The sequence below is a fragment of the Erinaceus europaeus genome, chromosome 3 (assembly GCF_950295315.1).
Source record: "Erinaceus europaeus chromosome 3, mEriEur2.1, whole genome shotgun sequence".
Taxonomy (NCBI): domain Eukaryota; kingdom Metazoa; phylum Chordata; class Mammalia; order Eulipotyphla; family Erinaceidae; genus Erinaceus; species Erinaceus europaeus.
In genome coordinates this window covers 179634679-179647137 of record NC_080164.1, presented here as the reverse complement: position 1 = coordinate 179647137, position 12459 = coordinate 179634679, and the positions used below count along the sequence as shown (strand labels likewise).

General features: G+C 41.7%; 1 protein-coding gene across 2 annotated transcripts in view; it reads right to left on the bottom strand.

Annotated features, from left to right (window-relative positions):
* Nucleotides 1–12459, bottom strand: part of BOD1L1 (biorientation of chromosomes in cell division 1 like 1) — a 58847-nt gene that overhangs the window by 14009 nt on the left and 32379 nt on the right. For both annotated transcript variants that reach the window (XM_060188324.1, XM_060188326.1), the window contains exons 11-15: nt 12255–12322; nt 10624–10708; nt 4317–4387; nt 3671–3743; nt 1209–1288 (exon numbers count right to left, since the gene is read on the bottom strand). In XM_060188324.1, the coding sequence (XP_060044307.1) occupies nt 1209–1288; nt 3671–3743; nt 4317–4387; nt 10624–10708; nt 12255–12322 (377 nt within the window). The remainder of the gene's footprint in view (nt 1–1208; nt 1289–3670; nt 3744–4316; nt 4388–10623; nt 10709–12254; nt 12323–12459) is intronic.

Below are 12459 nucleotides of genomic sequence, written 5' to 3'. Positions count from 1 at the left end.
TTCTTTCCAAGTTTAAGATCATTATTTCAAGATTTTTGTTCTGGATAGCATGTGGATATTCATGGGATTGGAAAGTCAGTCTCTTCCTTGGCCACAATGAATTGAAACTCATGATCATATGTGACTTTCCATGTCTGACTATGAAACTTCTTTCTCCAAGTTTTATTTAGTTGACCAATCATTGGAGACGAGAGACTTTGATTTTTGTGAGCAGGGCAGAAACTTAAGTATCTTTTTATCAACAGACTTAAATACTTTTGAAATTAGGTAGAAAAATAAATTAGAGAAAGAGAAAGCTCCCCACCTGCTGGGGGAAGTTTCATAAGTGGTCAAGCAGGGCTGCAGGCGTCTCTCTGTCTCTCTCCCTCTCTATCACCCCTTCCCTCTCAATTTCTGGCTGTCTCTATCCAATAAATAAAGTTAATAATAATACTAAAAAACTTTAAAAAAAAGAGAAAGAGAAAGAGAAAGCATAAGGATGTGGAAGTGGCTTAGGATGAACAATGGCAAGCTAGTACTCAGGAATGGAAGAACAACCAAGAGGTATCAGGAAAGAGAGATTTCCTAAAAAACTCTGCTGCAGAATTTTTAAACCAGGGTCATATATACAAATCTGCGAGCTATTTCTGGCTCATATGGGGGGGGGGGGCGGCGGACACAGGGAAAAAGTTGAGTGAGGCCTATCCTGGAATGCCTCTATTTCAGTGGTAAAAGGTAAGTATAGGCAGAATATTAAAATAAAAACATGTGACAGCATTTTAATATACTGTGGAAGAAAGCACCTATAAACCTTAAGAAGTCAATGACGTGACAGAACAAAAACTCAAGCGAAGATTATTGGATCGACCTTCTCGTGGTGCATCCCGTGAGTACCCATTTATTGGGGAAACTGACGATCCTTCCTAGCCGACTGAATCCACATGGATCCCAGTCACTTTCAAAGCCAGCAACAAGCAGACATCAGGCTCAACCTGACGCTGTTGACTGGCTACGGAAGAAGGGCAAACGCTAGAAGAAGAAGTACAACCTTTCAGCTTGATTATATAGTATTTGTGTTCTTTTTCTTCTAGTATTTGTGCTAAGGAAGCCCTAAAATCCCCTTTATATGAAAGACATACAAAGCAAATGTAACACTAGTAATAAATACTGCAACTTACAGTAATTAGGTTACCCCCCAAACTTAAATTAATATGTAGAAAAAAAAATACCTTTGTGTCTTGTGGCTCTGTTTCAGAACATTGCCTCTGTGCTGTTTCTATTTTGGAATCTAGGACATCTGGGTTATCATCTGTAAGACAGTTTGATAGGATCACAAAGGAATAATAATTAGATGAGAAATGAAATGCACAATTCCATTTTAAGGCTGTCTGAGACAGCTTTCCTGGGTTTGCAATACTGAGTGAAGCCCAGTTATTCTAAATGCATTTAAAATGTCATATGATTGAGGACTGCCCTTGACTCTGGCAAAGCAAAGTGGGGGAAAAATATATCCCACAAAATGCTCGAGTCTTCCTGACTGAGCAGCAGATCCTGTGGGAAGGATTCATGGCACAGAGAGTTCCCAGACATACCTTTAATCTATGGAACAAGGAACCCACCAAGTGGCATGAAAAGCTAGCAAAACCATGGGCTTCGGAATAAGGTTTTCTTTTTCCGGGTGGAGAAAAAGAAAAAAAAAAGGAAAAAAAAAAAAAAAAGAAAAAGAAAAACAAACCACAATCTCTAAGAAGCTTATTCTCTTTATAAAATGGCGCTAAACAATATTTATACCCCTTTCCCATATTTGGGAGCTACTCTCTTCCCTAATCCAGCTTTCTGGTTCTTTTTCCAGCCATGACATCATCTCTGCAGACAATAACTTGGATCCACCTGCATATCAGATTTCATGCTCAGGGGAATAAAAAAAAAAAAACTAATATAGACACAGGCCCTTTGGAATATAACTAAAATAGGCCTACCAGCTATCTACAAAACGGAGACACTCCCCCACCACCACTTCTTCATCTGCACTACTCCAGCCTTTAGGTTCATGAATAATCAATAATTTGTTTGGCTTTATATGTTTTTTTAAAATTTTTTTTAAATATTTATTTTATTTATTTATTCATTCCCTTTTGTTGCCCTTGTTGTTTTATTGTTGTAGTTACTATTGCTGTTGTCGTTGTTGGATAGGACAGAGAGAAATGGAGAGAGGGAGGGGAAGACAGAGAGGAGGAGAGAAAGATAGACACCTGCAGACCTGCTTCACCGCCTGTGAAGCGACTCCCCTGCAGGTGGGGAGCCGGGGTTCAAACTGGGATCCTTATGCCGGTCCTTGTGCTTTGCGCCACCTGCGCTTAGCCCGCTGCACTACAGCCCAACTCCCTGGCTTTATATGTTAACTCTCTCTTCAGCCACCAGGTTCCAGATGCTAGCAGGATACAACCAGACTCCCCTGGACAGACAATCCCACCAATGTGTCCTGGAGCTCCACTTCCCCAGAACCTCACCCCAGAGGGAAAGAGAGAGACAGGCTGGGAGTATGAATCAACCTGTCAATGCCCATGTTCAGTGGGGGAGCAATTACAGAAGCCAGACCTTCCACCTTCTGCATCCCACAATGACCCTGGATCCATACTCCCAGAGGGCTAAAGAACAGGAAAACTATCAGGGGAGGGGATGGGATATGGAGTTCTGGTGGTGGGAATTGTACCCCTCTCATCCTATGTTTTTTTTTTTTTTTAAAGAAAGAAGGTTTTCTTTTCTTTTTAAAAAATATTTATTTTATTTATTTATTCCCTTTTGTTGCCTTTGTTGTTTTATTGTTGTAGTTATTACTGTTGTTGTCGTTGTTGGATAGGACAGAGAGAAATGGAGAGAGGAGGGGAAGACAGAGAGGAGGAGAGAAAGCTAGACACCTGCAGACCTGCTTCACCGCCTGTGAAGCGACTCCCCTGCAGGTGGGGAGCTGGGGTTCGAACCAGGATCCTTATGCCGGTCCTTGTGCTTTGCGCCACCTGCGCTTAACCCGCTGCGCTACAGCCCGACTCCCCATCTATGGTTTTGCCAGTGTTTCCTTTTTATAAATAAAATTAAAAAATTGAAATAAAATGGTGCTAACACCCAACAGTTATTGTGAATAGATATGATGCACCATGCAGAGTACTTTGACATAGTTTGAAGCCAGCAACTGCCAGGTATTTATATGGAAGACTTCATAATAAGGGCAACTTCAACTATCTATTCATTCACACATATTATCTACTAAGTACTGACTGAATCTGTGTCAAGTGTTAAAATATTACAAATTCATTTATTATTTTTTTTCCATCTTCCCTGTTTACCCCCCACCCCCAGCCCCCATGTGAGCACACAAGTGGCACCTCCACTGAAGTACTTTCCTAGTGTTTTCTTTTGGTGGTGCTGGAGGGGGAAGAGTACGACTGTTTATAATTTAAAATAGCGAATTATGTGGCACCTAAGGGACACCCAGGGGCTGGGCCTGCTGCTGGAAACAATCTACTTTCCACATCAAGCCCAGAGAAGATGCCAGGGGTGTCAAGTTGGTTTGCAAACAAGTCAGCCTCAGGAGCTGCAAATGAGTAATTCTGACCCTCAGGAGTTTTGCTTTTAGTCTGCAGTCCTGGATGTCAAGATATGATTTCCAGAGATGGTTAGGGGAGGAACATACCCAGCTCATCTTCTGAAGAGGGATGCTGTCTCTTTCTTTTTCTTCTGGGAATATGCTTTTCTTCCTCTTCCATCTGAAATTGAGAATGGCAAGGGCAAAAGCAGTAGAATATGGACTGGGATCTATTGAAGTGGGGACAAATTCTATTTCCCTTAGAAATAAAAAGATTTTATATACATTCCAAAAAATCTGGAGAATTACTTGTTTCTGGCATCTAGGTTTGGATTATACTCTTTCTGGTTAACTTTTTTGGGCTTTAAAAGTAGATTCACGTGAAATAACTAAATCTGCTTCTGATGACATACTGCCTCCCAGCTGCCTTAGGAAAACACTTCTCCTTCTACCACCTCTGCAGTCAGACTGTCTACAAATAGCTGGCAGTGTGTTTCTCCTGTCTCAGTGGTCATCACTAACGGGATGATGACAGGCAGAATATGAGAAAACTCTTTTGACTGTACAACGCAGACATGTCCCTACAGTCTTGGGACCTGCCCAATACTCTACAATTTACAAGGACAAAATGGAAAAAAGACACCCCCCCCCCCACTACACTCATTTAATATTTAACATACCTCCCCACCCCACTTGGTGCCCTAGTGGCAATACTATGTAAGATGTGACGTGCCAGTTTCTTAGAAAAACCTACCTTTTTAGATTTTGCTTCAACACTGTGGTCTCCAATCGCTTCTGTGCTGTCTTTTCTGCCATAGGATGTCTCTGAGTAATAAATAAAGCAAAAAAGTCTCAAATACTAACACTTTACAAATGACCATGAAACTCCCAACAACTGTCAGTAAATAATTTCTATTTCTAGATGTGAGTCAATTAAGTACAAGGAGGGAAAAAGGCTCATCAGCAGACTTAAAAAAAAAATATATATATATTTTACTTATTTATTATTGGATGGAGACAGAGAGAAATTGAGACGGGCGAGGAAGATAGAGAGGGACAGAGACAGAGAAATGCCTGCAGCCTTGCTTCACTACTGGTGAAGCTTTCTCTGCCAGTGGAGACCAGGGCCTTGAACCTGGGTCCTTGTGCGCTGGAATGTGTGCGCTTAGCCAGGTGCGCCACCGCCTGGCCTCCATCAGCCGACTTTGCATCGTAGTCTGCAAGTCATTTCACCAGATGGAGGGGCACGAAGAAGTATCTAAGGAGAACAGATTCTGGCTCACAGTCGTTAAACTGGCAAACACTCGCTTATCTGAAAATACCAGCTACGGAGCAGAGGGACAAATGGGACATTCATCAGAGTTGAAGACGTGTGTATGCAAAACCAAGAAGCTCAGCACAAACAGTATAGAAAATGGGATCAAGACCATTCAAGCTTGCACATTTTGTAATCAGGTAAAGCTGTGAGAATCCTAAAAGTCCACCAGCAAAAGAAGCCAATCCTAACTAGCACGCTGGCAGGGACTTCACCTCACCGAGTACTGAAGAGCGGCTGTGGTGAGGTAGCTTCAGCGACTTAAGACACAGCAACCTGTGTCTTTCAAACTTTAAAACAATGTTGAGTGAACAGAGAAGATTTTTGTGAAGAATGAACTAAATGAAAATCAGCAGGAATGGGTAAAATTCCATGTTCTACTTGATAGGAGAATTCTCTCTGCAGTTGGCAACTGACAAGTTGAGTGAAATGAGGCTTAGGCCCACAGAAATGACATCCCGGATACACCACCACAGAGGCTGCCAACACAAGTCTGCAGTTAAAGACACAGTATAGCACTTCCCCTATGGCTTCATATTTCCATCGACTAAACCACGGTGAGGTGCTGGCAGAGTTCTAATCGCTACATTGGCAAGGCATCACTTAGAAGCCTTATGGGCTGGAACAAGACAAAGGGGCTCCCCAAGTCTCACGTTTCCTTAACTATAGGTGTGACGCCAGACAGTTACTTTGTACAACTGCTGTTCTGTCATCCTATTAGATAACAAAAACAAAAAGTTCAGACAGAAAGATTCAAATGCATGAGGTCCTGGGTTTGATTCCCAGCAACGTCCCTCGCCACCCCCCAAAGAGGTGGGGGGCACTGCCTGCCTTTTCACGGTCACAGCAGTTCATGAAATTACTAGATGGTTTAACGAGGTTTGTGAGCTGAAGCTAAGAAGGCGGGTGGGAGGCCTTCACTGGAACTGTTAAAACACAGTGTGACATGGGCTCATTTAAAAAGAATGCCACCAAATGAAAAGTCAGGTCCTTTCCCCTTAAACAGCCATGATCTATTTATATTCTCTGGAAATTCAAAGTACAGGGCCTACTGCTTCTACTCAACTATGACAGAATACACATTTTTCTTTTAAACAACTTCCTTTTACGTAAGTAGATCTCCTATTGAATCTTACCTAAACACAGTAATCTGAAACAACTGCAGGAGAACCAAGGCCTTCTGAACCCTGAAACATTACTGCCTTGACAACCAACAAATGGGATATTAATTGTTTGTGCTACAACATATACTTACAAATTTTAACTAATACCGCTGCCTAATTAGTCATCATTAGGGTGTTAAGGTGTCAGCATGAATGACTTCTGAGGCCTGGGGTGGTCTTTCAAGACTGCCTGGTACTCTGAGTCACCCTCCTGAGGTTCCACGCGGAAGGCTGCCCTTTCTGAAGGTCTCCTCTGGGGAGGCTCCTGCCTGACTGCTCCAGAGAGTCTTGGAATTATACACACTGAGTGACCCCACCTCCACTGTCTCTTTCCTTCTCTCTCTCTGCCTTGTTGTTCCCTTATGGCATACCCATTTCTTCTTTAGGATTTGGTCCCAAATTCAGGGGAATGACAAGTGCTTCTTAAAATTCAAAACACACATATTTTTTAAAATTTTATTTTCCCTTTTGTTGACCTTGTTTATTGTTGTCATTATCATTGTTGTTATTGCTGTCATTGTTGGATAAACAGAGAGAAATGGAGAGAGGAGGGGAAGACAGAAAGGGGGAGAGAAAGACAGTCACCTGCAGACCTGCTTCACCACCTGTGAAGTGACCCCCCTGCAGGTGGGGAGCCAAGGGGCTCGAACAGGGATCCTTACGCCGGCCCTTGCGCTTTGCACCATGTGCACTTAACTCGCTGCGCCACTGCCCGGCTCCCAGCATACACATTTTTAGTTCAACCATGTGTATGGTGCGAGGCCCTGAGCATGCATGATCAGAATGTTTTGAAAAAAAATTCAAGTAGAGGGGCTGGATGCTGACACACCTAGCTAAGTGCACATGCTATCTTGAGCAAGGACCTGGGTTCAAGCCCCGGGTCCCTAAGTTCAGGGGGCAAGCTTCACAAGCAGTGAAGCAGGGCTGCAGGTGTCTGTCTCCCTTTCTCACTATTTACTCTTCCATCTTGATTTCTGTCTCTGTCCAATAAATAAATATTAAAAAAAATTCAGGTAGCTAGAGTAAGACCCCCCCCCCCACACACACACACACACACCACACACACGATACCAGAGCGTTCTTCGGTGCCATGGCACTCCCAGGCACTGCCAGGGCTCAAACTCGGCTGCACTCACAGTAGCTATGCATCCCCTGCATCAGATAAGCTTATCTTCTGGACTCCCAATTTACTTTTATGGAAATACTTGAGGAGACATACAGTCACAGCATATGAAGTCTATTGAAATTACTTATAGTAATAAAAACTGGAGGCTGCCAGATGGTCTTAACAATTGGGGAAAATACTACAAGCTGTCTGCAGCTGTTAAACAAATGTCGTTGAACTGTCCACACCAACAATGAAGGATGCCTACAATAAATAGCTGAGAGAGAGAGAGAGAGAGAAACAGAACAATATATATGTTCTGATTTCCTTTGTTTTAATACAGAATTACAATTGAGGTAGGTGTGCATGAAGAGTGGGAGACTTTATTATGCACATCTGTGCAGCTTGCTTTCTACAGTTAACGGACAGCAGTTTAAACATAGTTCTCCCTAAAGCCCTACCCATCACAGGAGATCTCAAAAGACAAGAATGCATTGTTTCTTTTTTGTTTGTTTGTTTGTTTTTAAAACCAAAGCACTGCTCAGCTCTGGATTATGGTGGTGTGGAGGACTGAACCTGAGAAGTGGGGGCTTCAGGCATGAGAGTCTGTCTACATAACCATTGTGCTATCTCCCCTACCCCAAAATACATCTCTTTTTTTTGCCTCCAGGGTTTTTGCTGGGGCTTGGTGCCTGCAGTACGAATCCACTGCTCCTGGTGGCCATCATTTTCATTTATTGATTGATTGGATGGGACAGAGAGAAATTGAGAGAGATGGGGAAGATAGAGAGCAGGAGAGAAAGACAGACCCCTGCAGACCTGCTTTATGGCTTGTGAGGCGACCCCCCTACAGGTGGGGAATCTGGGACACAAACCAGGGTCCTTGCACTTAGTGCTATGTGTGCTTAACCTAGTACACTACTGCCTGGCCCCCAAATGCATTATTATAACTAGCAGCATCCTCATTTGCAAGTCCAGTTCAGAGACTTCCTGAAGGCACTGCCTTCTCCTTTCTCAATTTCCCTATTACTGACAAAATCCTGGCTTCATGTTTGTCGAGGAAAAACACACACACACACACACACACACACACACCTATTTAAAATGGTCTATAAGATTTCAGGGGCATAGCTTCATATCCAAAATTAAGAAAAGTCCCAAAATATGGAAACTCAACTGTATACTATTTAACAACTACTGGGTCAAAGAAGAAATTAAGGAAATTCAAGAATTCAATAAAAATGAAGACACAAGCTATCAAAATATTTGGGACACATATAAAGCAGTACTGAGAGGGAAATTCATAGCCATACAAGCACACATTAGGAAACAAGAAAAAGCTCAAGTAAATAACCTGACTGCACACCTTAAAGACTTAGGAGAAGAGGAACAAAGGAACCTTAAAGTAACCAGAAGGACTAAAACAACTAAAATTATGGCAGAAATACATAGCACTGAAAATAAGAGAACCATACAAAAGATCAAGGAAGCTAAATGTTAGTTCTTTGAACGGGCAAACGAAATCAACAAACTCTTAGGCAGACTCACAAAACAAACAAGGGAGAAGACTTAAATAAATAGGACTGTAAATGAAAGAGGAACTATCACAACAGACACCACAGAAATTCAATATATCATAAGAGGCTTCTATGAACAACTATATGCCACCAAACTAGAGAACCTGGAAGAAATGGACAAATTCCTAGATACCTACAAACTTTCAAAATTAAACAAAGAGGAACTAGAAAATATGAACAGGCCAATAATAGCAAAGAAATTGAAACAGTTATCAAAAACCTTCCCAAGAAAAAGTCCTGGACCAGATGGTTTTACAAATGAATTCTACAAAACCTTCAAGGAAGAGTTAATACCTCTACTTTTAAAACTATTCCAAAAGATTGAAGACACAGAAGTACCTCCTTCCAGCTTCTATGAAGCCAACATCACCCTGATACCAAAAGAAGACAGGGATATATATATATATATATATATATATATATATATATATATATATATATATATGAAAACTAAAGACCAATATCTCTGATGAACATAGATGCTCAAATATTAAAGTTCCAGCCAACAGGATACAGCAGTGCATTAAAAAGATTTGCTCATAGCATATGTTCACAGGTATCCGTATCCATAAACTAGGGCAAATATATACCTGAAAGCAGAAGTACACTAGAGTTTGCAGTGAGTACCCCTCAACACTTCATCTCCACTATTCCAACCTTTAGGTCCATGATTGTTCAACAATTTGTTTGGCTTTGTATGTTAACTCTCTTTTCAGCCACCAGGTTCCAGATGCTAGCAGGATGCCGGCCAGGCTTCCCTAGACTGAAGACCCCACCAATGCGTCCTGGAGCTCCGCTTCCCCAGAGACCCACCCTACTAGGGAAAGACAGAGGCAGACTGGGAGTATGGACCGACCAGTCAACGCCCATGTTTAGCGGGGAAGCAATTACAGAAGCCAGATCTTCCACCTTCTGCAACCCACAACGACCCTGGGTCCATGCTCCCAGAGGGATAGAGAATGGGAAAGCTATCAGGGGAGGGGGTGGGATATGGAGATTGGGTGGCAGGAATTGTGTGGAGTTGTACCCCTCCTATCCTATGGTTTTCTTAATGTCTCCTTTCTTAAATAAAAAATAAATTAAAAAAAAAAAAAGATTTGCTTATCATGACCAAGTGGGGTTTATTCCAGGGATGTAAGGTTGAATAAATTAAAAAAAATATATATATATATATACATACACACATATATGTGATCCACCACATCAATGAAGACCAAAAACCACATGATATATATATACATACACACATATATATATGTGTGATCCACCACATCAATGAAGACCAAAAACCACATGATTATATCAACAGGTGTAAAGAAAGACTGACAAAATTCAACATCCCTTTATGATCAAAACACCACAAAAAAATGGAAATAGATGGAAAGTTCTCCTCTAATAGTGGAGTCTATATACAGCAAACCTACATCCAACATCATACTCAATGGTAAAAAAGAAGCATTCCCCCTCAGATCAGGTACTAGACAGAGCTGTCCACCATCACCATCAGTATTCAACACAGTGTTGGAAGTTTTTGCCATAGCAATCAGGCAGGAGCAAGAATTAACATACAAAAGTCAGTGGCATTCCTTGATGCAAACACTAAGTTAGCAGAAGAAATCCACAAATCAATTCCTTTTACTATAGCAGCAAAAACAATAAAATATCTAGGAATAAACATAACAGAAGAAGTGAAAGATTTGTACACTGAAAATTATGTCACTACTCAAAAAAACAGAAAAATTCTCTTTATAACCTATTTTGAAAATAGGATGGAGAAATTGACAGGACCTATCAGTGTTTTATTATGAGTCACTAAGTGATTTTAAGCTTCAAAGGTCAAAAAAACAAAAAAAAAACAAAACACATGCAGAGAAACCATGTGAGTACACAAAGAGGCTTACCTGGTCCACTCTGCACTTTACCACAGGGACTTTCTGATGGTGTGAGAACTGTGAGTTTTTTCTCTTTCTCTGATGGTACACATACCTAGAGAGGTGAAGGCACCATATGTAAGGTAAGTTAACAAAGACTTCTACCAGGTGGCAAGACTAACTTCAAGTTAATTAAATGCCCAGCATCTTGTGTGATGTGAAAATCTACTTGGAAGTCTGTGGAAAACTAAAAAAGGAAGAGACACATCACCCTCTAAAAAAAAACAAAACACAAAAACACTGAGGGGGAGATGAGACAGCTCAGCTGGTGAGGACCTTTTGTCATGTGTGTCACCCAGGCTGGAGTCCTTGGTATACCACCTGGGACAGCCACCCTGGGGAAGCATCAGTTCTTCTTCTTCTAGCGTTTGCCCTTCTTCCGTAGCCAGTCAACAGCGTCAGGTTGAGCCTGATGTGTTGTGAGGTCTCTCCCTCTCTTTGAAAAAGTTGACCAGGAGCAGTGAAGCCCCAGGGAAAACAACAACAAAAAAAATCTAATCTCACATTTTACTCATCAACATGGTTTTCCTACTACTTTCAAGCAGAACTCACAACAGTCAAGGCCTTTATACCACTCCCAGGCTCAGGCTGAGTCACTGGCCCAGGACCATCCAGAACATGCTGTTTTGCCTGAAGGCTCTTTCCTTTCTCCTCTGGTAAACTTCTACTCTACTTGCAAAATCCCATTTTAACAATGCCTTTGCCATCAACCTTCCCACACCCATACTCGGGGCTCCCTCTGCATTTTCCAAAGCCCTTGAGCACATCAGCTCTTTGTCACATATACTGGGCCAGTGCCATGAGCTCGGGCCAGATATGGAGAACACACTGTTTGAACCACACAAGCCACGGCCAATACTAGATTTCTTTCAAGACGACTTCTTCTTTTTTTTTTTTTGCACTTTTTTTTTTTTTCCTTTTTTTTTTATTTAAGAAAGGAGACATTAATAAAATCATATGAGAGGGGAGGAAAATTGATTGTATGTCTAACAAAGGGACTTTTCAGTTAACCCAGTTACCAAATAATGTGATGTTAGCAATGACTACCCATTGTCTTCTTGAACCCTAACACAACAGGAATCTCACATTTCCACTGTAGAGCCTAAACTTCCCCCAGTCCTGGGACCCTAGGGTAGGGCCCACTTTCCCGTATGCTTCTCCCAATTCTTATCAAATAATATTGCATCCGCTGATCTCAACCTAATCAAGACGACTTCTCAGGGCTATGTGAACCAGACTGTAGGAGGGTCAGGAACAGAAGGACAATGGGACACACAGAAATACAGATGTAAGAGGTTAAGCTATATGCTGGGAACAAAACCAGTAAAAATGGGCACTGGACTGTGTGTGACATGCTAGGAAGGCCCTTGGACTTCTAATCTCAATCACTGGAATTGATGGTGGTATCATTTACTGAGATTATTGTGGCTCTTACCACACACACACACACACACACACACACACACACACACACACCCGAACACACATAGGATGTAAGTGTTGTGAGTCCAGTGATAACAGCAAGTGCACTGCTCAGGTGTAATCCGGAATACTTATACCACTCACAGGTACAATCAGTGTAACTGAACTGCCAGTCATACCTCAGAGGTCAAGCTGGTTTTCTGTTCTGATCTTCCTGAAACACTCGATGGAGACTCTTCTTCATTGCCTAGTGAAAATCAAACCATGAAGGCAATTTCAGAATTTATTTACAAAATACATCCTGACTCAAAAGCTAACAGAAGGTTGTTGTCTAACAAGCCTCCTTGGTTTGTTCTATTTTGCTGTTGACAGAAAACAAATACA